The sequence below is a fragment of the Drosophila kikkawai genome, chromosome 3R, assembly GCF_030179895.1.
Source record: "Drosophila kikkawai strain 14028-0561.14 chromosome 3R, DkikHiC1v2, whole genome shotgun sequence".
NCBI lineage: Eukaryota > Metazoa > Arthropoda > Insecta > Diptera > Drosophilidae > Drosophila > Drosophila kikkawai.
This window is the reverse complement of record NC_091731.1, coordinates 27330961-27355366: the sequence shown is the minus strand read 5'-3', so window position 1 is coordinate 27355366 and position 24406 is coordinate 27330961. Positions and strand designations below refer to the sequence as shown.

The window sequence follows — 24406 nt, the reverse complement described above, 5'->3', positions numbered from 1 at the left end:
TCATCCTATTCTAATATAAAACCACAACAAGCCATGAAACTCCTGTCAGCTAACTTCCCATGACAGGGGACACGTTTACTAGAATTCAGTGTTCGATCAGTTGTAGGGTTGAACACACCCTGAATTATATCTTCAAAATTCTCTTCAAAATTTCTTATTCCAAATTTTAGTTTTTAATTTAGGACTAACCAAATTTGTAATTAGGACAAAATGTTTAACAAGACTGCAGTAGTTCTCGGCAAGTGCACTAAGGAGTGCCTTCGCAGTCGCTGCATGTATCCAAACTCCTTTCTGCGTTCTTACCATTTAGCCAAACTCCAAAATAAATTCACGGGATATGCGGATAGAAAGCAGGACTACCTTAAGGTTCTGCCCAACTTAAAAGATACGGGTTGGTATTGCTCCTAATGAAGTGTACATTGTAATGATTGATTCCATTGCTGGTATAGGCATCCCACGCAATGGAAAACAGAATTTGGAGGATGCCTCCATCGGTGTAATCCACGTCCAGGGGCAAGAGTCTGCCGACCTCACCAGTCCAATGGAGCGCAAATTCCTGTATGATGACGAGATTCAGCAGGCCCAAAGGAAATGGCTGAATCGTTGGTTAAAGGAGGAAGAGAATGACAACGAAGATCTCGGAGCTCTGACTAAGGAGATAACTATGTCTGCTGCCAAAGATAAATCAGGAAAGGGCAAAAAGGATTCATGCAACAAAGGAGGTTCGGGCAAGAAAGATGCGGCCAAGAAAGGTGCCGAGCAAAAGAAGAAGTGCGAAGAAATGGCCCAAAAGGAAAAATGCGACAAAATGGCCAAGGAAGAAAAAAGCAAAAAAGATTCAGGTAAGAAAGGGGACAAGAAAAAAGATGCTGGCAAGAAAGATGCTGGCAAGAAAGATGCGGCTAAGAAAGATGCGGCTAAGAAAGATGCAGAAGTAAAGAAAAAGTGCGAAGAATTGGGCCAAAAGGAGAAATGTGACAAGATGGCCAAAGAGGAGAAAAGCAAAAAAGGTTCAGGCAAAAAAGAAGACAAGAAAGGTGATAAGAACAAAGATGCTGGCAAGAAAGATGCAGCTAAGAAAGAAGCAGAGCTTAAGAAAAAGTGCGAAGAATTGGCCTTAAAGGAGAAATGTGACAAGATGGCCAAAGAGGAGAAAAGCAAGAAAGATGCGGCCAAGAAAAAAGCCGAGCAGAAGAAGTGCGAAGAAATAGCCCAAAAGGAAAAATGCGACAAGATGGCCAAAGAGGAGAAAAGCAAGAAAGATGCGGCCAAGAAAAAAGCCGAGCAAAAGAAGTGCGAAGAAATGGCTCAAAAGGAAAAATGCAGCAAGATAACCAAAGAAGAAAAAACCAAGAAGGATTCAAGCAAGGGAGGAGACAAGAAAAAGGATGCGAGCAAGAAAGAAGCTTCGGGCAAGAAAGAAACTTCTGGAAAGAAGGAAGCATCGGGAAAGAAAAACGACCAAAGCAAAAAGGATCCCGCCAAGAAGGATGTTTCGGCCCAGAAGAAGGATTCGGGCACGAAAGCTGATTCGGCCAAAAAATCCGAAAAGGACAAGAAAGAAAAATCTACAGCTAGCAAAGATCCATGCAAAAAAGGAGCTTCGGGCAAAGAAAGTAAAGCAAGCATAAAGGATACCACCAAAAAGGATGCCGCCAAGAAGGATGCCGGCAAGAAGGATTCCGCCAAGGATGTTTCGGCCCAGAAAAAGGATTCAGGCAAGAAGGAACCTGCCAAGAAAAAGGATGCGGACAAGAAAAAGAACGTGAGCAAAAACGAAAATGCTGCCAAATGTGGTAAAGATGCCGATAAAAAGAAAAAAGAAGCCGAGCAAAAGAAAAAGTGCGAAGAAATGGCCCAAAAGGAAAAATGCGACAAGATGGCCAAAGAGGAAAAAAGCAAGAAAGATGCGGCCAAGAAAGAAGCTGAGCAAAAGAAAAAGTGCGAAGAAATGGCCCAAAAGGATAAATGCGACAAGATAGCCAAAGAAGAGAAAAGCAAAAAAGGATCAAATAAGGGAGGAGACAAGAAAAAAAATGCGGGCAAGAAAGGAGATGCAGGCAAGAAAGCAGGAAAGGATTCTGGAAAGAAAAGCGACAAGAAAACTGATGTCGTCTTGCCCGAAGGCAAGGAAAGAAAGGAGCTTGAAAGGAAGTGTGCGGAATTGGAGTTGAAATTAAAATGCCAAAAATTAGCACAAGATGAGCAGAAGAAGAAACTGATTATAAGGTGCAAGCAAATCGCCGAGCGTGTGATGTGTCAAAAGTTGGCCGAGAAAGAAAAATGCAAATCGGACAATAACAAAAACAAAGCCAAGTGAGGAAGGAAATTATGGAAGTGTGAAAAAATGGCCCATAAAAAGAGACGTCGCCGAGATGAAAAAGAATTTCAAAGTTTAAGCTAAGTTTTCCAAATTTCCTGTACAATTTTACAAAACCAATAACTTTATGGTTTTAGTTTACTTTGTAAATACATATTTTAAAATTAGTTTCATTCAGTACTGGGAGATATAGATACGTTCACATCTGCTGGCATTCGAGTTATCGGTACAATTTAAATAAAATAAAGGTCTACATATATATGTATACTCCTGATGCTTGAGGGGCAGCTACACTGCCGTACATAAATTTGTTGACAATTGCATTCTGGTGTTCAACTTTGGATTGGTTGGCTAAGAATTCTTGTTAATTTTGTCCCTCGTAGTAATAATAATACCTTCTGACAAATACTGGAAGAATTGAGTAAAATATATGTATAACCTACGTTGGATTAAATAACTTTTTTAGGGCGTCTTAAATTCACTAATTTCTGAATAATCTCTTTTTAAAGGAAAAGAAACCTCAGAAATTATTTAATCTCTATTTCTATAACTGATCTTGAAAGGCATTATCGTATAGAGTAGTCCTAACGATACTAAATACGCGGTTTTGTGCCTTGTCAAAAAATGAGGAAAATCTATATTTAAGCCTATATTAAATATATGTATTTAATTACCAGAAATTTTGCTATTATAAATTTAATAAAATATTTTTATATTCAGCTATAATTGGGCAATCTACTTCTTGGTTTTATCTCCGCCCTTCTTGGAATTATCTCCGCCCTTCTTGGATTTATCTCCGCCCTTCTTGGATTTATCTCCGCCCTTCTTGGATTTCTTCGCCTCGGCCTTTTTTTTGCATTCCTCTGCCTCAGCCATCTTTTTGCATTTCGCCTTCGCGGCCATAGCCTTGCACTTGGCCAGCTCATCCTTTAATGCTTTCTCTTCAGCTAATTTCCTGCATTTGTCTTTCTCGGCTAATTGCTTGCACTTTTCTGACATAACACTTTTTTTCTTTTCTTTCTTGTCTGCTTTCTTGTCTTCTTTCTTTTCCTTACTGCAGGGATCCCTGCATTCAGCCTCCTTTTTCTCCCTTTCTTTCTTTTCCTTTTCTCTTTTCTTCTTTTCTTCTTGTTCCTTGGCGAATTCTTCGCACTTCGCCTTTGCGGCCATTTCCTTACACTTCTTTTCCTGTTCTTTCCTCTTCTTGTCCTGTTCTTTCTTCTTCTTGTCTGCATCAGCCTTTTTGCACTTTTCCTTTTCGGCCATTTCATCGCACTTTTTCTTTTCCTTATCTTTCTTCTTTTTATCTGCATCCTTCTTATCGCCTTTCTTGGATTTGTCCTTATCCCCGCCTTTTGCGGACATGGTAATCTGCTTAATCAGATTTCCAACATCGTCCTGGTTCTTCTTTTCTTCCTTTAACCAACGATTCTGCAAAAGCTCTAGATCGTTAAGGAATTTTCGTTGCATGGGATTGACGAGGTTGGCAGATTCGTGGATCTGGACATGTATTACTCCGATGGATCCATCCTTCAACGTCTTGGGAGACTCATTGGGGCGTACATTCCGTTGGTCTTGAATGCCTACATCAGTGATGGTATCATAACAGGATACACAAGATTCAGAGGAATACTAACCTGCATGTTTAAAACTGGCCAAATGGTGGGAACGAACCAAGAAGTTGGGACGAATGACGCCGCTGCGAAGATAGCCCTTCGTGCATCGTCCAACAATTACTGCAGATTTCTTAAACATATTGTTCCAACAAATTTGGCCCAGACTAGTATTGTTGTCCTAAATTAAACCTACAAATTTTGTTGAGAATTTTGAAGATACTTCAGGAGGTAAACGTGTGTTTAGCCCCGAAAGCAGTCCAATTCTGAATTGAAACAAAAGTGTGCTTCTGGTCTCAGAAGTTGACTGACAGGCGTGTCATGGCATCTCGTGATTTTTTCAATAGGACTGGGATCCAAATTTCGAGATGGACTACGTAAATTTGTAAACCTAGCGGAAAATAAATTAGCTTGCATATTATTAACAGCCAAATTGCTTTTACCAATGAAAGCAATGCAGGACTAATTAGCATTACCCGTTGCATGCATCCAAGCGTATTTGCATTAAATGAACTTCAAAATTTTATTTTGGTTAAAATATTTTTAATAAACACAAATTTTTAACTATTGTAGATTTTGTATTTTAAAATTTGGTTCATATTTTATTGCACTTCATGGTCACCTACTTCTTGGATTTCTTATCGCCACCCTTTTTACATTTGTCCTTCTCAGCCATTTTCTTGCATTTTTCCGCCTCTTTCTTTTTCGCTTCTTCCTGGGCCATTTTGGCGCACTTTGCTTTTTCTTTCTTTTGTGCTGCTTCTTTGGCCATTTTAGCGCATTTTGCCTGTTCCTTCTTTTTTGCTTCTTCCTTTTTCTTTTTTGCTTCTTCCTGGGCCATTTTAGCGCATTTCTCCTTTTCCGCCATTGCCTTACACTTCTTTTCTTGTTCTTTCTTCTTCTTGGCCGCCTCTTGCTTCTTTGCTTCTTCCTTGGCCATCTGGTCGCATTTCCTCTTTTGGGCCATTTCAGCGCACTTTTTCTTTTGCTCGGCTTCTTTCTTCTTTTTCTCGGCATCTTTACCGCATTTGTCCCCGCCTTTAGCGCCCTTTGCTCCTTTTGCGGCCATGGTTATCTGCTTGGTCAGATTTTCGACATCGTCCTGGTTCTTCTTTTCTTCCTTTAACCAACGATTCTGCAGAAGCTCCAGATCGTTCAGGAATCTGCGTTGCATGGGATTGATGAGGTTGGCCGATTCGTGGCCCTGGACATGTATTACTCCGATGGATCCATCCTTCAGTATCTTGGGAGACTCATTGGGGCGAACATTCCGTTGGTCTTGAATACCTACACCAATGATTGTATCATAACAGGATATATAGGATTCAGAGCAATACTAACCTGCATGTTTAAAACTGGCCAAATGGTGGGAACGAACCAAGAAGCTGGGACGCATGACTCTGCTGCCAAGGCAGTCCTTCGTGCATCGTCCAAGAATTACGGCGGATTTTTTAAACATTTTGTATCGATTAAAATTTAAGCCAAAATTCAGGTTTGTCCAGACTAAAATTTTGGTTGTCCTAAGCTAAAAAATAAATTTTGAAGATAACTTGAAAGAATTCAGGAGGTAAACGTGTGTTTAGCCCCGAATAGAGTCGAATACTAAATTTCAATAAAAATGGTGTCGGCTAGTCATACGTTGACTGACATAACCATTTGTCATGGCTTGTTGTGATATTATTTTGAAACAGAACTGGCCACCAAATTTCGAGATGGGAACCAGAAAGCCCAATCTAAAACTAGAAAGTACCCATGAAGACGTGAGACAGACGTCTCCAACCACAAATATCCAAAAACCATGGGTAGCGACCTTGTTATATACTTTTCAATAGCATTTGGTTAGTGCTAAGGCTAAGACTCGATTGAGCCTTATCGGTTAAATATGGCTCAATCGAGTCTTAGTTTTTACAATAATTAAAAGAATATGCTCTATGCTTCCGTCCGTCTGTCTGTCCGTTTGTCTGTCGGACTGTACTTCCATTTCTACATAATTTAATAATTTTTAATTTTTTGAGCTATCTGAATGAAATTTTGCAGGTAATCTTACCTCTAGTCTCAATAGTATATACATATGCACGCTATATCGTATAGCTGCCATAGTGAGGATTAGGAAACTAATAGAAAACAGGAAAAGAAGCTTGTATACCCTTGCAGATAGCAATTGGATCATTAAGAATAGATCCAGAATTACCAGGAGAAATTTAAAATAATATATATTTATTTTAATAAAATTTCAAAAAAATTTTTATAAATCCTATAAAAAGACTATATTTTATATTATAAAATTTATAGATACATACATATATGCTAAACAAAAACAAAGTAAATTCCACTTTTATTACATTTAGCTATAAATATTACATTATAATTATATTATTTCTCTACAGCTTTTGATCGTTCCCATGGTAGTTAAAGGATATAGTCGTCCGATTTTTAAGAGATTGAAACCGAAATTATAAAATAATACAAAATGGCAATTCACCAGAGTTACTGAAAATATATTAAAAAGCAGGGAAGTCATCATGTTTACTATACATTTCGCGATCGCTTCTATGGCAGCTATATGTTATAGTACGTTCCGATATATATATTGTAGTGAGAATAGTCTAAAGACTATCTGTAAAATGGCTATATCGACTCGGCTGTTGATGCTAATCAAGAAATATATGATATTCCATAATTTAAGTTTGCTCGAAATTCCAGCCAAGTCCTGTTTAAAAATAAAATCCCAACAGGCCATGACAACCAGTTATGTCAGCCAATTTCTACGACCAGACGAACGCTTTAGTTCAAATTCAGTATTCGATTCCCTTCGGTGCTGAACACACGTTTACCTCCGAATTATTTCTTCCAAGTTATCTTTAAAATTTCGTATTCCAAATTTTCGTCTTTAATTTCGGAAAAAAATTTTATCTGAATAAAATGTTTAAGAAATCTGCAGTAATTGTTGGACGATGCAGCGGCGTCATGCGTCCCAGCTTCTTGGTTCGTTCGCACCACTTAGCCAGTTTTAAACATGCAGGTTAGTATTGCTCTGAATCATGTGTATCCTGTTATGATACCATCATTGGTGTAGGCGTTCAAGACCAACCGAATGTCCGCCCCAATGAGTCCCCCAAGCCACTGAAGGATGGATCCATCGGAGTAATAAAAGTCCAGGGCCACGAATCGGCCAACCTCATCAATCCTATGCAACGCAGATTCCTGAACGATCTGGAGCTTTTGGAGAAACGATGGTTAAAGGAAGAAAAGAAGAACCAGGACGATGTTGGAAATCTGACCAAGCAGATTACCATGGCCGCAAAAGGAGCAAAGGGCGCTAAAGGCGGGGACAAATGCGGTAAAGATGCCGAGAAAAAGAAGAAAGAAGCCGAGCAAAAGAAAAAGTGCGCTGAGCTGGCCCAAAAAGAGCAATGCGCAAAGAAGGCTAAGGAAGATGCAAAGAAGAAAGAGGCGGCAAAATGCGCCAAGATGGCCAAAGATGAAGCAAAAAAGAAGGAACAGGCGAAATGCGCTAAAATGGCCAAAGAAGAAGCACAAAAGAAAGAGAAAGCAAAATGCGCAAAAATGGCCAAGGAAGAAGCAAAAAAGAAAGAGGCGGAAAAATGCAAGAAAATGGCTGAGAAGGACAAATGTAAAAAGGGTGGCGATAAGAAATCCAAGAAGTAAATGACCATGAAGTGCAATAAAATATTATCCGAATTTTAAAATACAAAATCTACAATGGTTAAAAATTTGTGATAATAAAGACAATTACCTTAAATTAAATTTTGTAGTTCATTTAATGCAAATGCGCTTAGATTCATGCAAATACTATTGTAATTAAGGTACGCTTATGCGCGGAGGGGGTAATGGTATTTGTAACTAGGGAAGAGTCCTGTCTTGCTTTCGTTGACAAAGCCATTTGCTGCAAGGGCATAAATCGTATTAATGTGTAAACAAAATTATTTGCAAGTAGGTTTACAAATTTACGTAGTCCATCTCGAAATTTGGATCCTAATCCTGATTTAAAATTAAATCACGAGAGGCCATGACTCGGCTGTCAGTCAACTTCTGAGACCAAAAGCACTCGTTTCTTTTTATTCAGAATTGGATTGCTTTCGGGGCTAAACACACGTTTACCTCCTAAAGTATCTTTTCAAAATTCTCAACAAAATTTTTAGGTTTAATTTAGGATAAAATTGTATTCTGGACAAAACTCTCTTTTGGCTTAAATTTGAATCGAAACAAAATGTTTAAACGATCCGCCGTCATGTTTGGACGATGCACGAAGGACTGTCTTCGCAGCGGCGTCATGCGTCCCAGCTTCTTGGTTCGTTCCCACCATTTGGCCAGTTTTAAGCATGCAGGTTAGTATTGCTCTGAATCCTGTGTATCCTGTTATGATACCATCACTGATGTAGGCATTCAAGACCAACGGAATGTGCGCCCCAATGAATCGCCCAAAACTCTGAAGGATGGATACATCGGAGTAATACATGTCCAGGGCCACGAATCGGCCAACCTCGTCAATCCCATGCAACGCAGATTCCTGAACGACCTGGAGCTTCTGCAGAATCGTTGGTTAAAGGAAGAAAAGAAGAGCCAGGACGATGTCGGAACTTTCAACAAGCCAATTACCATGTCTGCCGGAAGTGACAAAGATAATGAAAAAATGTGCAAGGAAATGGCCCGAAAGAAAAAAGCCGAAAAGGATAAATTGAAAAGGAAATGCGCTGAATTGGCAGCCAAGGATAGATGCGCAAAGGACCAAAAGGAGAAAGCCAAGAAAGAAGCCGAAAAGAAAGGAGGAGACAAGAAGAAAGGAAAGGATAAGAAAAAGGGAGGAGACAAGACGAAAGGAGAGGACAAGAAGAAAGGCGACAAAAAAGTAGCGGACAAGACGAAAGGAGAGGATAAGAAGAAGAAAGGCGACCAAAAAGGAAAGGACAAGACGAAAGGAGAGGACAAGGCGAAAGGAAAGGACAAGAAGAAAGGCGATAAGAAAGGAGGTGACAAGACGAAAGGAGAGGACAAGAAGAAAGAAGATGACAAAAAGAAAGGCGATAAAGACATAAAGAAAAAGTGCGCTGAAATGGCTGAAAAGGAGAAGTGCAAAAAATTGGCCCAAGAAGAAGCAGAAAAGAAAGCGAAAGCTAAATGCGCTAAAATGGCCAAGGAAGAAGCGAAAAAGAAAGAGCTAGCAAAATGTATGGAAATGGCCGAGAAGGAAAAATGTAAAAAGGGAGCCGATAAAGATAAGAAATCCAAGAAGTAGGTGACCATGAAGGGGTGAAAAATTATCCAAAATATACAATATAATTTAATTTATTTCGATTTCTTTTATTTTTTATTATAAGTGGCCAATAGTCGAGTAACGTAGTTAAATAAGACTCTTGCTTTACTTGCTTCGTCCGCTTCTAAAGAATTTTGCACCGTAGCTCGTAAGATCATGAAAATGTATTACGTATACGCCATGTGTGACAAGGGTATGCGTTCGGAATTTACAATTTCGTTGTTTTATATTGGCCTGTTTTGCACCAAATAAACTTTGCCACGGTCTCCCCCTTAACGCAACTTGTCTCAAACCAACCAAAAGGTACGATTCAACAACATTTATGTTAGGCTAGTTTTACAAAGTTACATAGTCTATCCGGTATGATTCAGAACCTCGAATTGTTCCAGCTGTTAAAGCCTAACTCTCCGTTTAGCAGTAGATGCGGCGTGGCCTGGCAGCACTGGTAACCTGGCTAAATGGACAGGTTACCGGCGGCTGTGTGCGGAACGGGAGTCAGCACCACTGTTGGAGCCAATTCTTTTAGAGTCTGCTCCTCCCGTTGGCGCTCCTTATGTTGCTGTTCGGCTATCCTGGATTTCTCCTCCATCTCTTCCATGCGCTTGGCATTTATAGTTGTCTGAGCGTCCACGTAAAAGGCCATCATGTACTGGTTGAAGCGAGCGAACTTTGTGACACACCTGTCCAGGCACACGTCCTCATGGGTGGCAAGGATGCGCTGGTTGAGGTTATCGACGCAACGGCTGAAGCACATTTCAGTCACTTTGTTGTATAATGTGAGAAAATCCTTGAGATTACGCAAATTGGAATCCATTTCTAACGTCTTAATAATGGTAAATTTTAAGGTTTTAATTTATAGGCACGTTTTTAACTGGAAAAAGCCTTTTATATTTTAATATAAACAACGATTATAAGAGCACGACAGTGAGAGACGAGTCAAAGCTTATTTGTTCTTACAGTTTGAAATCAGGATCATAGAAACGAATGTGAAATCCAATAAGGAAATCAGTTCTGTGTTAGATTTTATTGAGTTAACAAATCAGCATATTGCGTTAAAATTTTTTATTTATTTAACTCTTGACAAATTTATATATTTTTTTAATTTTTTAAACATTTTTGAAATTTTTAAACAAGTTTATTGTTGTAACCCCGTATAACTGAACAAAATTGGTACTTTCTAGCAGACATGGCTAGATCGACACCACTTTTGATGCTGCCCAAGAAAATATATGATTTAGAAGTTCGAAAATAACTCTTCCACTGCATTGGAAAGTTCTGAAAATGGATTCTCAATGGAAATTGCCAACACATTTTCCTTGAAAAGCTGTATGATTTTTATAGAACATTCTTTTCCCGGTCTTATCATCACTAGCTGTGATGTAAACGTCAGATTCAAATTTCATATTTCAACTACAGTATTGTCTTTACACTTTCTTAGCCTCGTAGTTTGGTATCAAAATTCTCTGTATAAATTTTAGGCATATAAAATTTAAATTAAAAAAAAAATGTTAAAACGTGCCTCTTTGGCTTTGAGCCAATACCCAGCGGCCTGCTTACGTTCCTACAACTGTTACAGGTGTATCCGTCCCTACTCACTGGTCAAGCGCAAGAAAAACCCGGAGACCGTTCAGAAATCGGACCAGGAGCTACGGAAAACTCTGCGTAACGAGTGGATATCATGTATGGGTACGTTAAATCTTAAGTTTTGATCCACCAATCTTCGAGTATCTACAGCTGATCCTAAAATAAGGTACTAAATAATCTAAATTCTACATTTTTCTCTTGCTAATAAGCAAGTAGAAGGTCCAAAGTTCATAATTGTTGGATCTATTTTCCATTTCTATGGAAGACTGACCAATATATTCATTAAGGATTCAAGGATCACAACCCCTTCAACTTCTAAAGGTTTCTAAAACGCATAAAAGATCAATAAGATGATCAATACCACCCAAATTGAAAGCTCTTGATTAGAATTGAATTTAGAATTAGTAGAATTGTGGGCAGAATGTTATGATAACCATATAATAAATTATGGTATTTTAGGCACAACAAAATTATAAGTACTTTCAATAAAGTTATAACGCCCATTTAAACCTTACGTTTATTTCTATATTTCATTCTGAATAGGTACCGATGACGCCCCACTTGTCGATCAGTCGTATCGGTGTCCGTACCTGGCGGACCTCGAGTTGCAGCTGAATCGAAGAATCCTGGAAAGAGAATGTCCCGACCTTGAGTCAACTCAAAACCGGAAAGTCCTTCGCGAAACCGCTAAACATGCCGACGGATGCGACGATGGGTGTGGCGGCAGGGGCGGGAGCAACAGCGATGGCGAAAAGAAAAAGAAAAAGAATAAGAAGAAGAGCAAGGACGGAGGAAAGAAGGGTGATGGCGAGGATGACAACCAGAAGAAAAGGTGCGCCGCCCTGATCAAGGAGTTTGAAGACAAGGAACTAGACAAAATTTGCCGGAAAATGGCCGAAGCGGAACTGTGCAAGCAACTGCATCAGGAAGCTAAATGCAGGAAGATAGCTGAGGCGGAAGCGAGCCAGAGAAAGGCAGAGATGGAACAGTATATGAAGAGCATCAAAGAGGCGAGGGGAGAAAGCATAAATGAGAGCAAGAAAGGCAAGAAGGGCGAAAAGGGTGAAGGCGATAAGGGCAAAAAAAAGAGCAAAAAGGGTGAAAAGGACGAAGGAGAAGAAAAGGGCGAGAAAGGTGAGAGTGCTGAGAAAGCCGAGAAAGGCAAGAAAAGTAAGAAAGAAGAGAAGGAAGTAGAAGGCGAAAAGGGTAAAGGTGATAAGGGCAAAAGGAGAGAAAAGGGTGAAAAGAGCAAAAAGAGCGAAGAGTGCGAAGGAGAAGAAAAAGGCGAGAGAGATGACAGTGCTAAGAAAGCCGAGAAAGGCAAGAAAGGCAAGAAAAGTAAGAAAGCCGAGAAGGAAGTAGAAGGCGAAAAGGGTGAAGGCGAGAAGAGCGAAGAAAGCAAAAAGATCGAAAAAAGCGGAAAGGGTGATAAGGATGAAAAGGACGAAGAAGGCGAGAAAGGTGAGAAATCTGGGAAAAGTAAGAAAGGCAAGAAAGGTAAGAAAGCTGAGAAAGGCGAGAAAGGCGAGAAAGGCGAGAACGGCAGGAAAGGCATGAAAGGTAAGAAAGCTGAGAAAGGCGATAAAGGCGAGAAAGCCAAGAAAGCCAAGAAAGGTAGCAAGAAGGGCGAAGAAGGCGATAAGCCAAAGAAACCGCCAACCGAAGAGGAGGTGCTAGAAAACCTCACCAAACAGTGCCAAGAAATGGCCGACAAGGTGGAGTGCGAGAAGCGAGCCAAGATCGAGGCCATCAAGAGAGCCTATCGTGAGGAGATGGAGCGGGAGCAGTGCGCCCGAGAGGCGGCGGAGCGGGCCAAGCAAGAGGAGGAGGATCGAAAGAAAGCGAAAGAGGAGGCCAAACGGAAGGCCGAGGAAGAAGCAAATAAGATACCCGAAGACGACATCTGCGAGCTGAGGAAAAGGTGCGCCGAAATGGCCCGAGAGGAAAGGGCCAAGGCCAAGGCAGTCCAAAAGAGGCTCAAGTCCATGGCCGACAAGGTCAAGGCCGATGCGGCCAAGAAAAGGTGTCAGGAGCTGGAAGAACTTCAAAGGTGCCGCAAAGCCGCCGAAAAGCGAAAGGCAGATAAGGAAAAGGAAGAGTGCGCAAAGGCCAAAGCTAGAGCTAAAGAAGAAAAAATGGCTCCTAAGAAAGGGCCAAAAAATAAAAATGAGGCCAAAGAGGCCATTTGCAAGGCACTGGCTGACAAGAAAAAACCAAAGAAAAAGAAAGTGGACAAGTGCGCTAAACTGGCCGAGGAATCGGCTCCTAAAGATTCACCACCTCCCAAAGATGGAGCTCCACCACCATCGAAAACTTCAAAAGCAACACCTCCAGCTGAAAAGAAGGATTCCAAAGATAAACCTCCAATAGAAAAAAATCAAGCTAAATCAGAAGCACCTCCACCTGGAAATAAAGATGCCAAATCAGAAGCACCTACACCGGGAAAAAAAGATCCCAAGTCAGAAGCACCTCCACCAGAAAACAAAGATGCCAAACCTAAAGCTCAACCAGAAAAAAAAGAACCCCAAGCTGCATCATCTCCGCCAGAAAAAAAGGACTCTAAACCTGCTTCATCTTCGCCAGAAAAAAAGGACTCCAAACCTGCATCATCTCAGCCAGAAAAAAAGGACTCCAAACCTGCATCATCTTCGCCACAGAAAAAGCCTTCAAAAGAATCTGGAAAATCACCCAAAGACAAAAAATCTGATTCCAAAAATCTCTGGGCGATATGCAAGAAGTTAGCCGAACGGAAACTGAAGCTTAAGAAGAAAAAGATCAAGGAGCTGAAGGCCCAGTGCGATTATATTCTGCAAAAAGAGAAAAAGCAGCGTGAAAAGCAACGTGAAAAGCAAAAGAAAAAGGAAGAAAAGCTCAAGGAGCACTGCAAAAAACATAATGAAAAGGAAAAGGACAAAGACAAGAAATAGGGTTTGAACTATGCTATTAAACTGATTCCAAATTCTCAAGTTGGTTGCAAATAGTATTCAATACTCAGTTCAAATGCAATTTCTGCAGCGTGCGCTCCGTTACTTTTTCCTGAATATTTATGTTTAAATACGAAAATTGTGGTACATCCAAGCCCTTTTCTGGCTTACTGAATCCATACAAAAGAATGTTGAGCAGCACGTTGGAATTTACTTTTCGCGATTCACAAGTTTTCGCCTTACATTCCAAATTAAATAAAAATCTGTGTCTGAAATTAAATTAAATTATTTATGTGGACAAATGCAATATTAGCATTTACATATCTTTTGTGGGGTTTAAGATTTTACAGCATATTTAAGGGTTTGCTTAAACTCTTAGATTGTGCAAGTATTTTGGCTTTCGTTCTTGGACGGAAAGCTTTTTATTCAATAATAAATGCCAAGCCTAAACAAAATAATGAAAGAGGATAATTAAGAAAAATTCATAGGTTTCAACTTTGTTGTCATATCGCTTGGTTTGAGTAAAATAGGTTGCTTGAATATATAACGAATATCATGTGGATCGGCTTTGGAGAAATTTCTTCAGTGATTTGCTGGCGGTGCCGTGGCATTATTGAACTGGAAGGTCGGGTAGCGAGGAGCGAAGGCTCCGTCACCGATGATCTGCGTATGCTCGGAATCATCACGTCCTGCAATGGTCGGCGCTTTATATTGGGTCTCCACAAACTGCGGTGGTGCTGTAAATAAATAATATTTTAATTATTTTTGTATATAAATCATCTAATTATATCAGCAAAAGAAAATATTTCAATTATATTCAAAATTTCCATAGATTATAAATAATACTCACGTATATTGGGATAGAGGGAACCACCTCCACCAGTGCTATCAGCCACATTCCAGCCCAGGGCACCGCCAACACCTTCACCGGCCGGCGGTGGACTAGCCGGACTCACCGGCTGTGTTGGGGCCAGCGAGGGATCCACAGACTGGACACCAGCAGGAGCATCTGTAAACTGTGTTGGCGGCTTCACGCCCGCCAATGGAATGGTGCCCAGGGTGATGGGCACTTTACCGGTAAGATTGCGGTGCGGACCGCTTACATCACAGTCCACATGCAGGTCATAATCCAAGGCGATAATACCACAATTGAGGAGATTAGTTGGCGGCAGGGCCGGGATCTCAAGCTGCTGGGTAAACGTGCGCGATTCGCCGCCGTTCACTGGGCCAACACTCAAATTGGCTATGATCACCTTGGACTCGCGCTTCTCGCTGCGCGGCTGGTTCGTATGGAAGGTAACCAACTTGCGCAGCTCGAACTTGACGGCGGTCAGATTTACATTACTTGCGTTATCCACCTCACAGGTAATAGGCAGCACCTGGCCTGAAACATAGCCCGTTTGCGGTATACTTGTGATGACCGACAGCGGGCCGGAGCGACAGCAAAAGCAGCAGAATGACTTTTCCAGCTCCAGCTTAAAGGGTTCCTTGACGCGTGGATTGAGATTCAGATCGACCGGAGCAATCACAGTGAAGGCCATCTTCATGTCCTGATCGAATTTCCAGGGGCGATCTAAGGTCACTTTGATGGTGTAACGAACATGTCCAAATTCACCCTCAAAGGAGGAGGGCAGAGTTGGTGGCAAAGCGCAAGTGAAGGGATAAGTATGGGTGCCAGGCGGTAACTCGGTTTCAGAGCCTGTAATTAAATGGTTTATATATTTAACAAATTATTCAATTATAGCGCTATATAAGGGTACTACGGAAAAGCCTTAAAAAAGTCTTCAAAACAATGCTGAATATTAAAAACTAAAAACTATATTTTCAAACTAGATTTTAGTAAAAACCATTAAATAAATTGCACTTATACTCACTGTTTTTGCCACCCAGCAAATAGTACTGGATCTTAAAGTACTCCTCATGGCCCTTCAGCTGGGTAACTTCGTTCTCCGTCTTGCCCTCGCTGGTGGTCACATTCCGCTCCTCGGTCCATTCCGTATTGGCCTCGCCCAGGAACCGGATGATAATGCCTGAAACAAGGAACAAATGTCTAGTGCGTCACTGTCGCGTTATAATATTAGCTATAGATTATATGTAAAAGCTATTTGTCTCTCTTGCTCGCGACATGCCCAGAGGATGACATCATCGCCACCATTCAGCATCGCTGCTCTTCATGTTTGACGGCCTCAAAATTCGTTACCCACGGAATGTTTGTCACAAATACATAGGTCAAATAACTCAATTTATTAATAGAAAACCCCTATAAACTATTAGATATTTTAAGAAACTATAAAAGTATCTTCTAAGATTAAAGTCAAATAAATCTGGAAAGATTTCTAATCTATGGACTTTCACTGATATTCCTCACACTTGAACCTATTAATAGTTTGTTATCGCCTAACAGCGGAGAGGAGGAGAAAGTGCACTTCTTTTGGGGGTTCAACAACCGTTTGGTATGTGTGTGAAAACAAGGTCGTTTAAAAACTAGCCGCCCGTCCCACAGCGGTGGGTGGTGCACCGGCTTTTGATGTCAGATCATCAAAACAGAAAAACATATTTGATATATAACCCCCACTCTGCAATTAATCACTGCCCCCTGCAAAAATGTCGTCACTCCTATGAGTAATAAGACGCAGCTGTTTTTTTAATTAACTCTTGAAGTCCCCAACACAAAGTGATTTAATTCACTCTTACCTCGAACTTTTTTGGGCGAGTCAAAGGTGAATTTCACCTGCCCGTTGACTACCTGGCCGGCGTAATAGGTGTTCCATGGATTGTCCAACTGCACTTCACAACCCTTCAAACCCATAGTAGTTGAGATTCAGTTCAAATGAATTAAAAGTAAATAAAGACTATTTCAGTCTGTTTTGAAACGTTCTTTAGGCTAGAGATGGCAAAACACCGACGGTTCCATGGATAATATCGATAGCTTAACACTATCGACTGTCTTTAGGTGCGGTTGTTGTCATGGCTAACCTTTCGCAATTCTTATTTTAATTTGACATGTTTAAAAATAATTGCCTTTGTAAAAACTGCTTAAAATAAACAATTTTTAATTCGTAACTTTTTTTGATAAATAAGTCTTTATTGTACAACAAAAAAAACTTAGATTTTCCTCTTTGTACATATTTTTGCGAAGTCCACTGTACTCGTCGTGACTCACGCGGGCACACGCGAGCTCCAATAGTGCCATCACTATTACAATACGACAGCAAGAAGAAGTTTTTGCGAAAATTGGCTTTTCTTCCGAGTTTTCATTGATTAAACAACTCATATTATCTCCAAGAAGATGTCGCTTTTTCGCAAACCAAAGAAAATCCAGCGCCGCGTGTTCTCCAGCAATATGGACGAGGACGAGGGGCCACCGCTGGATCCGGACGCTGAAATGGAAGCGCCTCCGCCGCCCGTAATCTCCGGCAAGCGGGACAACAAAGAGAAGAGCCGAAAGCCCGCAAAGCCGCAGGACGACAACAGCAAGCCCAAGGCGCTGCTTAGCTTCGCGGACGATGGTAAGTGTGCTTAAGACTCCGGACACCGGCAAATCGCTAATCATTTGAAACCCCCACTTGGCAGAGGACGACGGGGAGGTGTTCCAGGTGCGGAAATCGTCGCACAGCAAGAAAGTGATGCGCATGCTGGACAAGGAGCGGCGCAAAAAGAAGCGCGAGGAACGGGCGGAGAACAGCCTCGGACATCTGCTCGGTGGCGAAAATGGTAGTACACAGCATTTAGAGTCGTCCAGTGGAGCGTCTTCGGGGTCAGCTCAAGCTCCCAACTCGAGTGCCGCTGGCAGATGTAGGAATACTGCCAGCGATCAGAGTAAAAGTAAAAAAAGTGATAATCATATGATCCAAACCGAAATACGCACAGACGACTTTGTGGTAAGGTTATTATTATTCAATTTCTTCTATTTCGCATAAATACCGTTTTAACGAAATAATTCAACATAAAAAAAAGAAAATTACACTTAAATTATGTAAATCTTAGAGCGATTAGAGTTAGTTACACCCTTAACTTGAATGAGTTTGTGTTTTCAAGTGTTTGGCCTTAGCTTAGCGATGATTAAAACCAAGCTGTAGTCTATAGTAATGGCTTAGTTTCCCATTTCCATAATTCAGTATATTCAGTGATGAGATTTATATAATTCCAAATTCCCTATTTTACTATACCTAAAAGTTATAAGCTCTTTTCGATAAGAAATTCATTAAAATTCAACATAAATACTTTGTAATCTTCATTAAAGTCATAGCTCAACATTTGTTGATCAGGAACATAAAAGAATATGTATATATTTATCGATAATTAAAGCAATTCGATATGAATTGATATTTCAAAGTTGCGATTTACCTCTACTATAATTTCGATAATATAGATCATTTAAAGTTAAAGGCGATTATTTTCGATAATTAATCTCTATATAAATATCGTTTTATCACATTCGAATATTCCTCGATATACCTCCCTATTACTGATCACTTAAATACATATAAAGAAGCAACTGTTAATTATATTATCGAAAAGTTGTTTGGGAAATTAGCCAATCTGTCCTCAATTCTGGTAATTCTTCCCACCACTGACTATAACCGCATGTACTCCCCTATAAAAAGCACGATTACTTTCAGCCGCACTCTGAACTAAAAAAAACACCTTAAGAAAACCGCCACCAACACGAATTTCACTTCCTTATCCCCACAGCTAGTGGTAAAGAAATCAGAGACACCCGAGGGAGTACTGAACGGTCGAGCTGCCTTATGTGCTGGGCGAAACGATATGAGCGACGAAGACGATCAGCAATCCGAGGATGGTGGTCAAGACAAGTCACGCCATCGCTTCTCAAAGCCAGAGCACTTGAAACAAATGCTGGAGAGCGGATCCATACCGGATGCAGCGATGATACACGCTGCCCGAAAGCGTCGTCAGCGGGCCAGGGAACAAGGTAAAATAAAATAAGATTCGTTAGAAACGTAATTGTTCACTTAAGTCTTTTTTCCAAACTCAAATTCCAGGTGCCGGCGACTACATACCTATTGAAGAGCCCAAGGAACCGCCCAAGCTTAGCACACGCCTGCCCTGCGAGGATGTGGAGGGTGACCAATCTGATGACGAGGAGCGTATGGATATGAACGATATAACCGGACGCAAAGAGCGCGAGGAGCGGCGCGAGCAGTTCTATGCCGTCGAGAATGATTGTATGTAGTGAGGAGATGCCAGTCCGGTTTTTTGGCCAAAAAGCTGACCCAGGCCAGAGATGCAGCAGTCCTTTAATATCTATCCTTATCCTTACTAACCTCTGTTCAATCCACTGCAGCCACCGACGAAGACTCTGACCGGGAAATGAACGAGTGGGAGAATCAGCAAATACGCAAGGGTGTCACGGGTGCCCAGTTGGTCCATGCACAGCACGAGACCGTCCTGTCGCGCTTTATGATCAAGCCTGCTACTCCAGCAGGAGGATCGGTTGGGAACGATGATGCGGATGCAGTGGCGCCGCCTCAACAGTCCACGTCCACGCTGCTGGAACAGGCCTACGCCAAGAGCTCTCTCGATCGCATCAATCTGGCGTCAGCTGTACGATCGTCGACGAAGGCCAAGAAGGAGAAGGCTAAGGCCACGGCGTTGCGAACACCACAGGAGATCTTTGCTGCCATCCAGTCGCGTCTGGGCGAGCTTAGGGAACGCTCGACGGATCACAGCGCCAGCATGGCCAGGATCAGTCTCGAGCTGAAGGCATTGAAGCTTCAGCAATTGGAGTGCCAGCAAAATGCACCAACGGCGGCGGCCAAGTACAAGTTCTACCAGGAGGTCAAGTGCTATGTTAACGACCTGGTCGACTGCCTGGCCGAGAAGACGCCAATGATAAATGACTTGGAAAAGCGATCGCTTCAGCAATATGGAAAGAACCAACGGTATCTGGTGAATCGTCGCCGCCAGGATGTCCGGGATCAGGCCAAGGAAATAGCCGAGGCAGCAAGTAAGATGGGTTTTATATTTCAAGAAATTAACATTATTAACAATACATTTTTGGATTTTTTTTTAGAGCCCATCTCCGCTGCTGCCCGTCGGGCACCGGAATACGAGGAGCAAGTTCGTCGTGCGGCTGAGCGGGAGGGTCGTAGGACACGTCGTCGGTGTGAGCGTGAACGAAACGACCTGCTCTCCTCACACCTGGATGGCATGTCCAGCGATGATGAGATCGCCGACCAGCAGCAGGAACAGACCGTGGCTTCCACCGCTCAAATGGAGTCACAGGCATTGGAGACCTTTGAGGACGTCACCGATGAATTCTCAAAAGTCGAGCTGATACTGATGAAGTTTTATGCCTGGCGTAAAACGGACATGTCCTCCTACCAAGATGCTTTTGTTAGTCTGTGCCTGCCCAAGGTATTGGCACCATTGGTGCGCCATGAACTGCTGCTGTGGTCGCCACTGCTGGACGAGTACGCGGATATAGAGAATATGCGCTGGTATCAGGCCTGCATGCTGTATGCCTGCCAGCCAGAGGAGACGGTGGACCAGCTGAAGAACGATCCGGATATTAACTTGGTTCCAGCGCTCATTGAAAAGATAGTCCTGCCCAAGGTGACCGGTAAGTATACCTTGAAAATTGCCTTAGTTACTGCCGATGTTTACGGTATAATATTTTTCTTCAACAGCTTTGGTCACCGAATGCTGGGATCCCCTGTCCACCACACAGACTCTGAGGCTGGTGGGTTTCATTAATCGCTTGGGCCGAGAGTTCCCGCTGAGCGGCACCAATAAGCAGTTAAACAAGCTGTTTGAGTCCATAATGGAGCGCATGCGATTGGCCCTAGAGAATGATGTCTTTATACCCATATTTCCCAAGCAGTAAGTCAAGTTTTGTCTAAGACCTGAATTTAAAGATGATCATCTTCTTATTTTCTTTCCAGAGTGCAAGAAGCCAAGACATCCTTTTTCCAGCGTCAGTTTTGCAGCGGCCTAAAGCTTTTCCGCAACTTTCTCAGCTGGCAGGGAATTTTGGCAGATAAACTGCTTCGAGAGCTAGCTATTGGAGCGCTATTGAATCGTTACCTTCTGCTGGCCATGCGCGTCTGCACGCCAAACGATGCCATCAACAAGGCCTACATCATTGTGAATACCTTGCCCACGGTCTGGCTGTTGCCCAACAGCGAAACCCTCAAGAATCTAGAGCTATTCATAGGATACATCAAGCAGACTCTAGAGAGCTGTGATGCCAGCAATGCACCAGTGTTTATGTAATAATTTGGATTTAATTTTAGGCAAGCACTTGAACTAATTTTATATTTCTTTCCACAGGCAATCCAGCGATAAGGCCAAGCAAATACTTCAAAGACTTCATAGTATTTAGAGAGCACCGATCGCCGCTCACAATTCAATCCTAACAATCAAATGAGCACAACCTATATAGTGTGTTGTTAGCAAATCCCTTAGTTATAAGAACTCGGCAAGGGTGTGTAAATATATATAAATCGCAGGAGTAAAGCTTGAGCTTACACTAAATTGAGAATTAGCCTGCCCTCCCAAAAAACCAAAATCAATCTACAAACAGTTTTCCTATCAAAAAACTCTTAAGTGATAAAGTGTGGAACTCTCTTTTGTATCCTTTACTGATAATATTTATAGGCGACCTCTCGCGTGCATAGCAATAATAATTAAAAAAAACTCAATTTACAAACTATACAAATGGTAACAATTCTAGGGGAAATCAAAAAAACCAATTTAAATTGACTGAAATGCTATGGGAAGAGAGCTTTGCTTGTTCAATCCGCCTTGGAGACGGAGGCGCGAGTGAAGTTTTGGGCCAGATCGATGACTTCCTTCTGCATTATCTGCAATTGTTCGTGGGCGATTTTTGAATCGCTGCTATCCGGCGATGCTTGTAGCACTTGCAGAACCAGATCTGAAATTAAATGTTCATGGATATTATTTATGGGAACACAAAAAACAGCCATCGGCATCCAGAAGCCAAAGAAAGACAAACTCACCGTGATAGCGGAGCAGCAACGCGTTTTGCGACTCATTCAGTGATCCGCGGATGTGCTGCAGAATGGCAGAGACGAACTTTCCAGACGCATGCAGAATGCAGCCGCTTATTGTGGTGAACAGGATCAGTGCAGCCAGATGCAACATTAGCGCTGGCTCCTGGCACTCTAGCAGCTGTTCCTGCAGCTTCTTCTTGTGGTCAGCGATCAGCAGACGGTCCTTCTTTTTGTCCACCTTCTTGATGATCATGCTGCAGGTCTTAAGCACCGCTTCCGTGGCTAGCTCAAAATCATCGATTGTCCTGTTCAGAGCCTTATTTTGTTCCAAAAGAGCAGAGCGGTACTGAGCATCGCACTCCTGCGCCAACTTATTGCGCTGATCCACATTTAGGTTTGTATTTTTCACAGTCAAATTGCACTCGCTGGCCACATAGAGTGAAAGTTCGTTGCTGATTTCATTGCCCAAAGACTTGAGCAGATATTTAACCAGCTGCGACTGTGTATCCTGCGGGAAGAGCTTCAAGCCCTTCTCATAAAGTCGTATGTCTATCAGCAGCGTATTGATGCGATCCTGGATGGCGGCGTGCGTCTGGCGACGATTTGTCTGCGGTGTGGCTTCAAACAGTTCCTGGGCACGGGCCAAAGCCGCCTGATTAAATTGGCTAGAGTAAGAGGAATTACAATTATATAGTGGCTTCTCTGGCGAATATTAACTCTACATACTTTGTATACAATGCAGCAATGGATTTGGCCAGGTGCTCCAATCCCTCCTCCTCCAGACTAGCAGTGATTAGTTTCTCAATGTCCCCAGTCTTGACCAGGGATAATGGCTTAACAGTCTTCTTGTTTCCGGCACCACCACCTGCAGGGGCAGCATCATCCTCGTCATCGCTGTCGTTCTGAGCAGCAGCTGCTGCCCTGCCTCGTTGATGCTTCTTCGTTGACTTGGTCTTGGTCTCGCGTCCCTGAGCTCCGCCGCCTGCTTTGCCCGAGGCCGCCTTCTTTCTTCGCTCATCTCGCTTGTCAACCTTGCCATCATCCTCGAGATCCTGAGCCGAGGCATTACCTTTCTGAGCCAACGTTTTCTCCACAATGTGTTGCTGGTAAACGCCGCTCTCAATGGCCGTTTTCGCCTGGGACTCGGCCAGCGCCTGGCAGGGCTGGACCAGTTGCGTGAGGTACGGTTGCGAGAAGACTAAAAGATGGAAAATCGTTAAATTGTTGCACTCGAAGATGAGGAACAATTACTTACCGATGCTGCCCAGGTACACAAAATTGCTGGGGTTGCTGTGCTTCTGGGCCATGATGGCGCCAAACACCTCCTCAATGTCCTCCTCCGACAGATTGGAGGGAAGAATTGTGGATAGATCCAGGTACTGCTTTGTGGCACTGCATTCGTTCAGGGCCGTGACCACCGTCAGTTCCACCAGGCGTGCTCCTAGCGCCACGCGCTTGAGAAAGAGAAACTCCTCACTGGGGAATTGCTTTCGGATGTAGGACTTGGCATCCGAAATGCCCAGCTTGTGTATGGCTTCATACTCCAGGAAACTGTTCTGCTTGTAGAACGAGTTGACCCAGTCCGCTTGAGTCTTGGCGTAGATCTGGGGCACATACTGGGCATTGGCCAGCTTGGAGGTCACCTGCCCAGCCGGCGAGATCTCATCCAGCAGGGAATGAAATATCTTCTCCTGTACTCCAATCTGCTGCAGAATTACAGCCACATTCGTGGGCCTGGTGATGGCTGCCAAAGCACCACGTATCTTCGCCTTGCAACGCTGGATGTAGGCCTGCGTAAAGAACACACGCGGATTGGTGGCATCCTGTCTGCCCTTGATGATCCTGCCCAGATGCTTCTCCACCACGTCCTGCTGCAGGAAGTCCGACGGCAGATCGAACTGGGAGGCCAACTCCGATATGGAGATCTCACCCCGCAGCGCCAGCTTCTCGTTTATCTCCTGGGCAATGTGCGCGATGTAATCTTCATCAATGAGCTGCCCCAGCACGAGGTGTACACTGGGGTTCTCCGCCGCTATCCGCTCGGCCAATCCGACGATCCGCGACAGATCCACGTTGAGCGTTTTGCTGACCTCCACCAAATTGGCACGACCTCCGTTCACATACAGCTCATCCAGGATTTCGCGCTCCAGGTGATCCGGTGTGATGTACTCTTTGCCATCGTTGGTGAACACCACCTCCAGCAGCTGCTTCTCCAGCAGCAGCGTCACAATCTCCACGCAATTCCGCTCGGAGAGCCTTCATGAAAGTAAATATGGAAAGTTAAATGTAAGCACTTTAGTTTGCCGCCTCCAACACCCACTTCTGCAAGGTCGACGTAAGCTGAGCCTTTTGAAAATCGGCCGCCAGGCGCTTAATTTCGTCCCAATCGTTGCCCATTTTTGTTATCAACAGAAAAGATACGGAAAATCTACAATTTCAAGTGCAATGTGAAAAAACCTGAAACGTCAACAAAGTCCAGTCTAGAGCTGGGAAAAATACGATTTCAGCACCAATACATCGATTGTTTTAGTTTCGATCGATCATCGATGGGTACCCCTTTACTTTTTTCCCTCTCTAATAGCATATTCACACTTATTATCTATGTTCTAACCATCTGACCATAAATGAATGACCTTTATTTATATCCGAATTAAGCTCGTATTATTATCAGAAATGTTAAGGTAAATTGTTTATTTAGGCATTACAAAATA

At 42.6% G+C, this 24406-nt stretch overlaps 10 protein-coding genes across 12 annotated transcripts; 5 read left to right on the top strand and 5 right to left on the bottom strand.

Moving 5' to 3' along the window:
* The first annotated feature begins 84 nt into the window (after nt 1–84).
* Nucleotides 85–2487, top strand: LOC108080943 (axoneme-associated protein mst101(2)-like). The gene is made up of 2 exons (XM_017175848.3): nt 85–391; nt 450–2487. Exons 1-2 carry the CDS (start codon nt 211–213, stop codon nt 2318–2320), a joined length of 2052 nt encoding a protein of 683 aa, XP_017031337.1. The 5' UTR covers nt 85–210; the 3' UTR covers nt 2321–2487.
* Nucleotides 2488–2960: 473 nt separating this feature from the next.
* LOC108080963 (sperm-specific protein Don juan-like) lies at nt 2961–4208 on the bottom strand. Its single transcript, XM_017175877.3, has 2 exons — nt 3958–4208; nt 2961–3903 (listed from the first exon to the last, which is right to left on the bottom strand). The coding sequence occupies exons 1-2, from the start codon at nt 4073–4075 to the stop codon at nt 3056–3058; spliced, it is 966 nt and encodes a 321-aa protein (XP_017031366.1). The 5' UTR covers nt 4076–4208; the 3' UTR covers nt 2961–3055.
* A 246-nt stretch (nt 4209–4454) lies between these two features.
* LOC108080953 (sperm-specific protein Don juan-like) lies at nt 4455–5547 on the bottom strand. The gene is made up of 2 exons (XM_017175867.3): nt 5275–5547; nt 4455–5220 (listed from the first exon to the last, which is right to left on the bottom strand). The coding sequence occupies exons 1-2, from the start codon at nt 5390–5392 to the stop codon at nt 4556–4558; spliced, it is 783 nt and encodes a 260-aa protein (XP_017031356.1). The 5' UTR covers nt 5393–5547; the 3' UTR covers nt 4455–4555.
* Nucleotides 5548–6723: 1176 nt separating this feature from the next.
* On the top strand, nt 6724–7708 carry LOC108080965 (sperm-specific protein Don juan-like). The gene is made up of 2 exons (XM_017175879.3): nt 6724–6955; nt 7010–7708. Exons 1-2 carry the CDS (start codon nt 6856–6858, stop codon nt 7600–7602), a joined length of 693 nt encoding a protein of 230 aa, XP_017031368.1. The 5' UTR covers nt 6724–6855; the 3' UTR covers nt 7603–7708.
* A 309-nt stretch (nt 7709–8017) lies between these two features.
* On the top strand, nt 8018–9243 carry LOC108080935 (sperm-specific protein Don juan-like). The gene is made up of 2 exons (XM_017175840.3): nt 8018–8282; nt 8337–9243. The coding sequence occupies exons 1-2, from the start codon at nt 8165–8167 to the stop codon at nt 9188–9190; spliced, it is 972 nt and encodes a 323-aa protein (XP_017031329.1). The 5' UTR covers nt 8018–8164; the 3' UTR covers nt 9191–9243.
* A 269-nt stretch (nt 9244–9512) lies between these two features.
* On the bottom strand, nt 9513–10163 carry LOC108080937 (mitochondrial import inner membrane translocase subunit Tim10B-like). Its single transcript, XM_017175841.3, has one exon. It carries the CDS (start codon nt 10020–10022, stop codon nt 9663–9665), a length of 360 nt encoding a protein of 119 aa, XP_017031330.1. The 5' UTR covers nt 10023–10163; the 3' UTR covers nt 9513–9662.
* Nucleotides 10164–10582: 419 nt separating this feature from the next.
* Mst84B (Male-specific transcript 84B) lies at nt 10583–14023 on the top strand. Its single transcript, XM_017176301.3, has 2 exons — nt 10583–10894; nt 11336–14023. The coding sequence occupies exons 1-2, from the start codon at nt 10714–10716 to the stop codon at nt 13717–13719; spliced, it is 2565 nt and encodes an 854-aa protein (XP_017031790.2). The 5' UTR covers nt 10583–10713; the 3' UTR covers nt 13720–14023.
* A 73-nt stretch (nt 14024–14096) lies between these two features.
* On the bottom strand, nt 14097–16617 carry LOC108081223 (arrestin domain-containing protein 17). Its single transcript, XM_017176300.3, has 4 exons — nt 16411–16617; nt 15591–15746; nt 14567–15415; nt 14097–14453 (listed from the first exon to the last, which is right to left on the bottom strand). The coding sequence occupies exons 1-4, from the start codon at nt 16523–16525 to the stop codon at nt 14299–14301; spliced, it is 1275 nt and encodes a 424-aa protein (XP_017031789.1). The 5' UTR covers nt 16526–16617; the 3' UTR covers nt 14097–14298.
* A 233-nt stretch (nt 16618–16850) lies between these two features.
* Nucleotides 16851–21304, top strand: LOC108081153 (PAX3- and PAX7-binding protein 1). 3 transcript variants are annotated; one of them, XM_017176192.3, is made up of 9 exons: nt 16866–17225; nt 17290–17597; nt 18412–18652; nt 18723–18905; nt 19025–19687; nt 19754–20302; nt 20370–20562; nt 20625–20951; nt 21013–21304. In XM_017176192.3, exons 1-9 carry the CDS (start codon nt 17006–17008, stop codon nt 21062–21064), a joined length of 2736 nt encoding a protein of 911 aa, XP_017031681.1. In that variant the 5' UTR covers nt 16866–17005; the 3' UTR covers nt 21065–21304. The 3 variants fall into 3 exon arrangements, with proteins under 3 accessions (XP_017031683.1, XP_017031681.1, XP_017031682.1); XM_017176193.3 differs by lacking the exon at nt 16866–17225 and having other exon boundaries at nt 17474–17602; XM_017176194.3 differs by lacking the exons at nt 18723–18905; nt 19025–19687; nt 19754–20302; ... (1 more) ...; nt 20625–20951; nt 21013–21304 and having other exon boundaries at nt 16851–17225; nt 17290–17602; nt 18412–18541.
* On the bottom strand, nt 21293–24179 carry Ufl1 (UFM1 specific ligase 1). Its single transcript, XM_017176195.3, has 5 exons — nt 24016–24179; nt 22951–23951; nt 22422–22893; nt 21702–22360; nt 21293–21616 (listed from the first exon to the last, which is right to left on the bottom strand). The coding sequence occupies exons 1-5, from the start codon at nt 24090–24092 to the stop codon at nt 21477–21479; spliced, it is 2349 nt and encodes a 782-aa protein (XP_017031684.1). The 5' UTR covers nt 24093–24179; the 3' UTR covers nt 21293–21476.
* Between the last annotated feature and the right edge of the window lie 227 nt (nt 24180–24406).

What these genes read in the sequence shown, in the direction of transcription:
- LOC108080943 (XM_017175848.3), top strand. Translation starts at nt 211, where the DNA reads ATGTTTAACAAGACTGCAGTAGTTCTCGGCAAGTGCACTAAGGAGTGC. An exon ending in GCCCAACTTAAAAGATACGG is followed by an intron (nt 392 to 449) that starts GTTGGTATTGCT and finishes TTGCTGGTATAG; the next exon opens with GCATCCCACGCAATGGAAAA.
- LOC108080963 (XM_017175877.3), bottom strand. Translation starts at nt 4,075, where the DNA reads ATGTTTAAGAAATCTGCAGTAATTGTTGGACGATGCACGAAGGGCTAT. An exon ending in GGCCAGTTTTAAACATGCAG is followed by an intron (nt 3,904 to 3,957) that starts GTTAGTATTCCT and finishes TCACTGATGTAG; the next exon opens with GCATTCAAGACCAACGGAAT.
- LOC108080953 (XM_017175867.3), bottom strand. Translation starts at nt 5,392, where the DNA reads ATGTTTAAAAAATCCGCCGTAATTCTTGGACGATGCACGAAGGACTGC. An exon ending in GGCCAGTTTTAAACATGCAG is followed by an intron (nt 5,221 to 5,274) that starts GTTAGTATTGCT and finishes TCATTGGTGTAG; the next exon opens with GTATTCAAGACCAACGGAAT.
- LOC108080965 (XM_017175879.3), top strand. Translation starts at nt 6,856, where the DNA reads ATGTTTAAGAAATCTGCAGTAATTGTTGGACGATGCAGCGGCGTCATG. An exon ending in AGCCAGTTTTAAACATGCAG is followed by an intron (nt 6,956 to 7,009) that starts GTTAGTATTGCT and finishes TCATTGGTGTAG; the next exon opens with GCGTTCAAGACCAACCGAAT.
- LOC108080935 (XM_017175840.3), top strand. Translation starts at nt 8,165, where the DNA reads ATGTTTAAACGATCCGCCGTCATGTTTGGACGATGCACGAAGGACTGT. An exon ending in GGCCAGTTTTAAGCATGCAG is followed by an intron (nt 8,283 to 8,336) that starts GTTAGTATTGCT and finishes TCACTGATGTAG; the next exon opens with GCATTCAAGACCAACGGAAT.
- LOC108080937 (XM_017175841.3), bottom strand. Translation starts at nt 10,022, where the DNA reads ATGGATTCCAATTTGCGTAATCTCAAGGATTTTCTCACATTATACAAC.
- Mst84B (XM_017176301.3), top strand. Translation starts at nt 10,714, where the DNA reads ATGTTAAAACGTGCCTCTTTGGCTTTGAGCCAATACCCAGCGGCCTGC. An exon ending in CGAGTGGATATCATGTATGG is followed by an intron (nt 10,895 to 11,335) that starts GTACGTTAAATC and finishes CATTCTGAATAG; the next exon opens with GTACCGATGACGCCCCACTT.
- LOC108081223 (XM_017176300.3), bottom strand. Translation starts at nt 16,525, where the DNA reads ATGGGTTTGAAGGGTTGTGAAGTGCAGTTGGACAATCCATGGAACACC. An exon ending in CTCGCCCAAAAAAGTTCGAG is followed by an intron (nt 15,747 to 16,410) that starts GTAAGAGTGAAT and finishes TCCTTGTTTCAG; the next exon opens with GCATTATCATCCGGTTCCTG. An exon ending in TTTGCTGGGTGGCAAAAACA is followed by an intron (nt 15,416 to 15,590) that starts GTGAGTATAAGT and finishes ATTTAATTACAG; the next exon opens with GCTCTGAAACCGAGTTACCG.
- LOC108081153 (XM_017176192.3), top strand. Translation starts at nt 17,006, where the DNA reads ATGTCGCTTTTTCGCAAACCAAAGAAAATCCAGCGCCGCGTGTTCTCC. An exon ending in GCTTAGCTTCGCGGACGATG is followed by an intron (nt 17,226 to 17,289) that starts GTAAGTGTGCTT and finishes CCCACTTGGCAG; the next exon opens with AGGACGACGGGGAGGTGTTC. An exon ending in AGCAATGCACCAGTGTTTAT is followed by an intron (nt 20,952 to 21,012) that starts GTAATAATTTGG and finishes TTCTTTCCACAG; the next exon opens with GCAATCCAGCGATAAGGCCA.
- Ufl1 (XM_017176195.3), bottom strand. Translation starts at nt 24,092, where the DNA reads ATGGGCAACGATTGGGACGAAATTAAGCGCCTGGCGGCCGATTTTCAA. An exon ending in TGTGTACCTGGGCAGCATCG is followed by an intron (nt 22,894 to 22,950) that starts GTAAGTAATTGT and finishes TCCATCTTTTAG; the next exon opens with TCTTCTCGCAACCGTACCTC. An exon ending in ATTGCTGCATTGTATACAAA is followed by an intron (nt 22,361 to 22,421) that starts GTATGTAGAGTT and finishes CTCTTACTCTAG; the next exon opens with CCAATTTAATCAGGCGGCTT.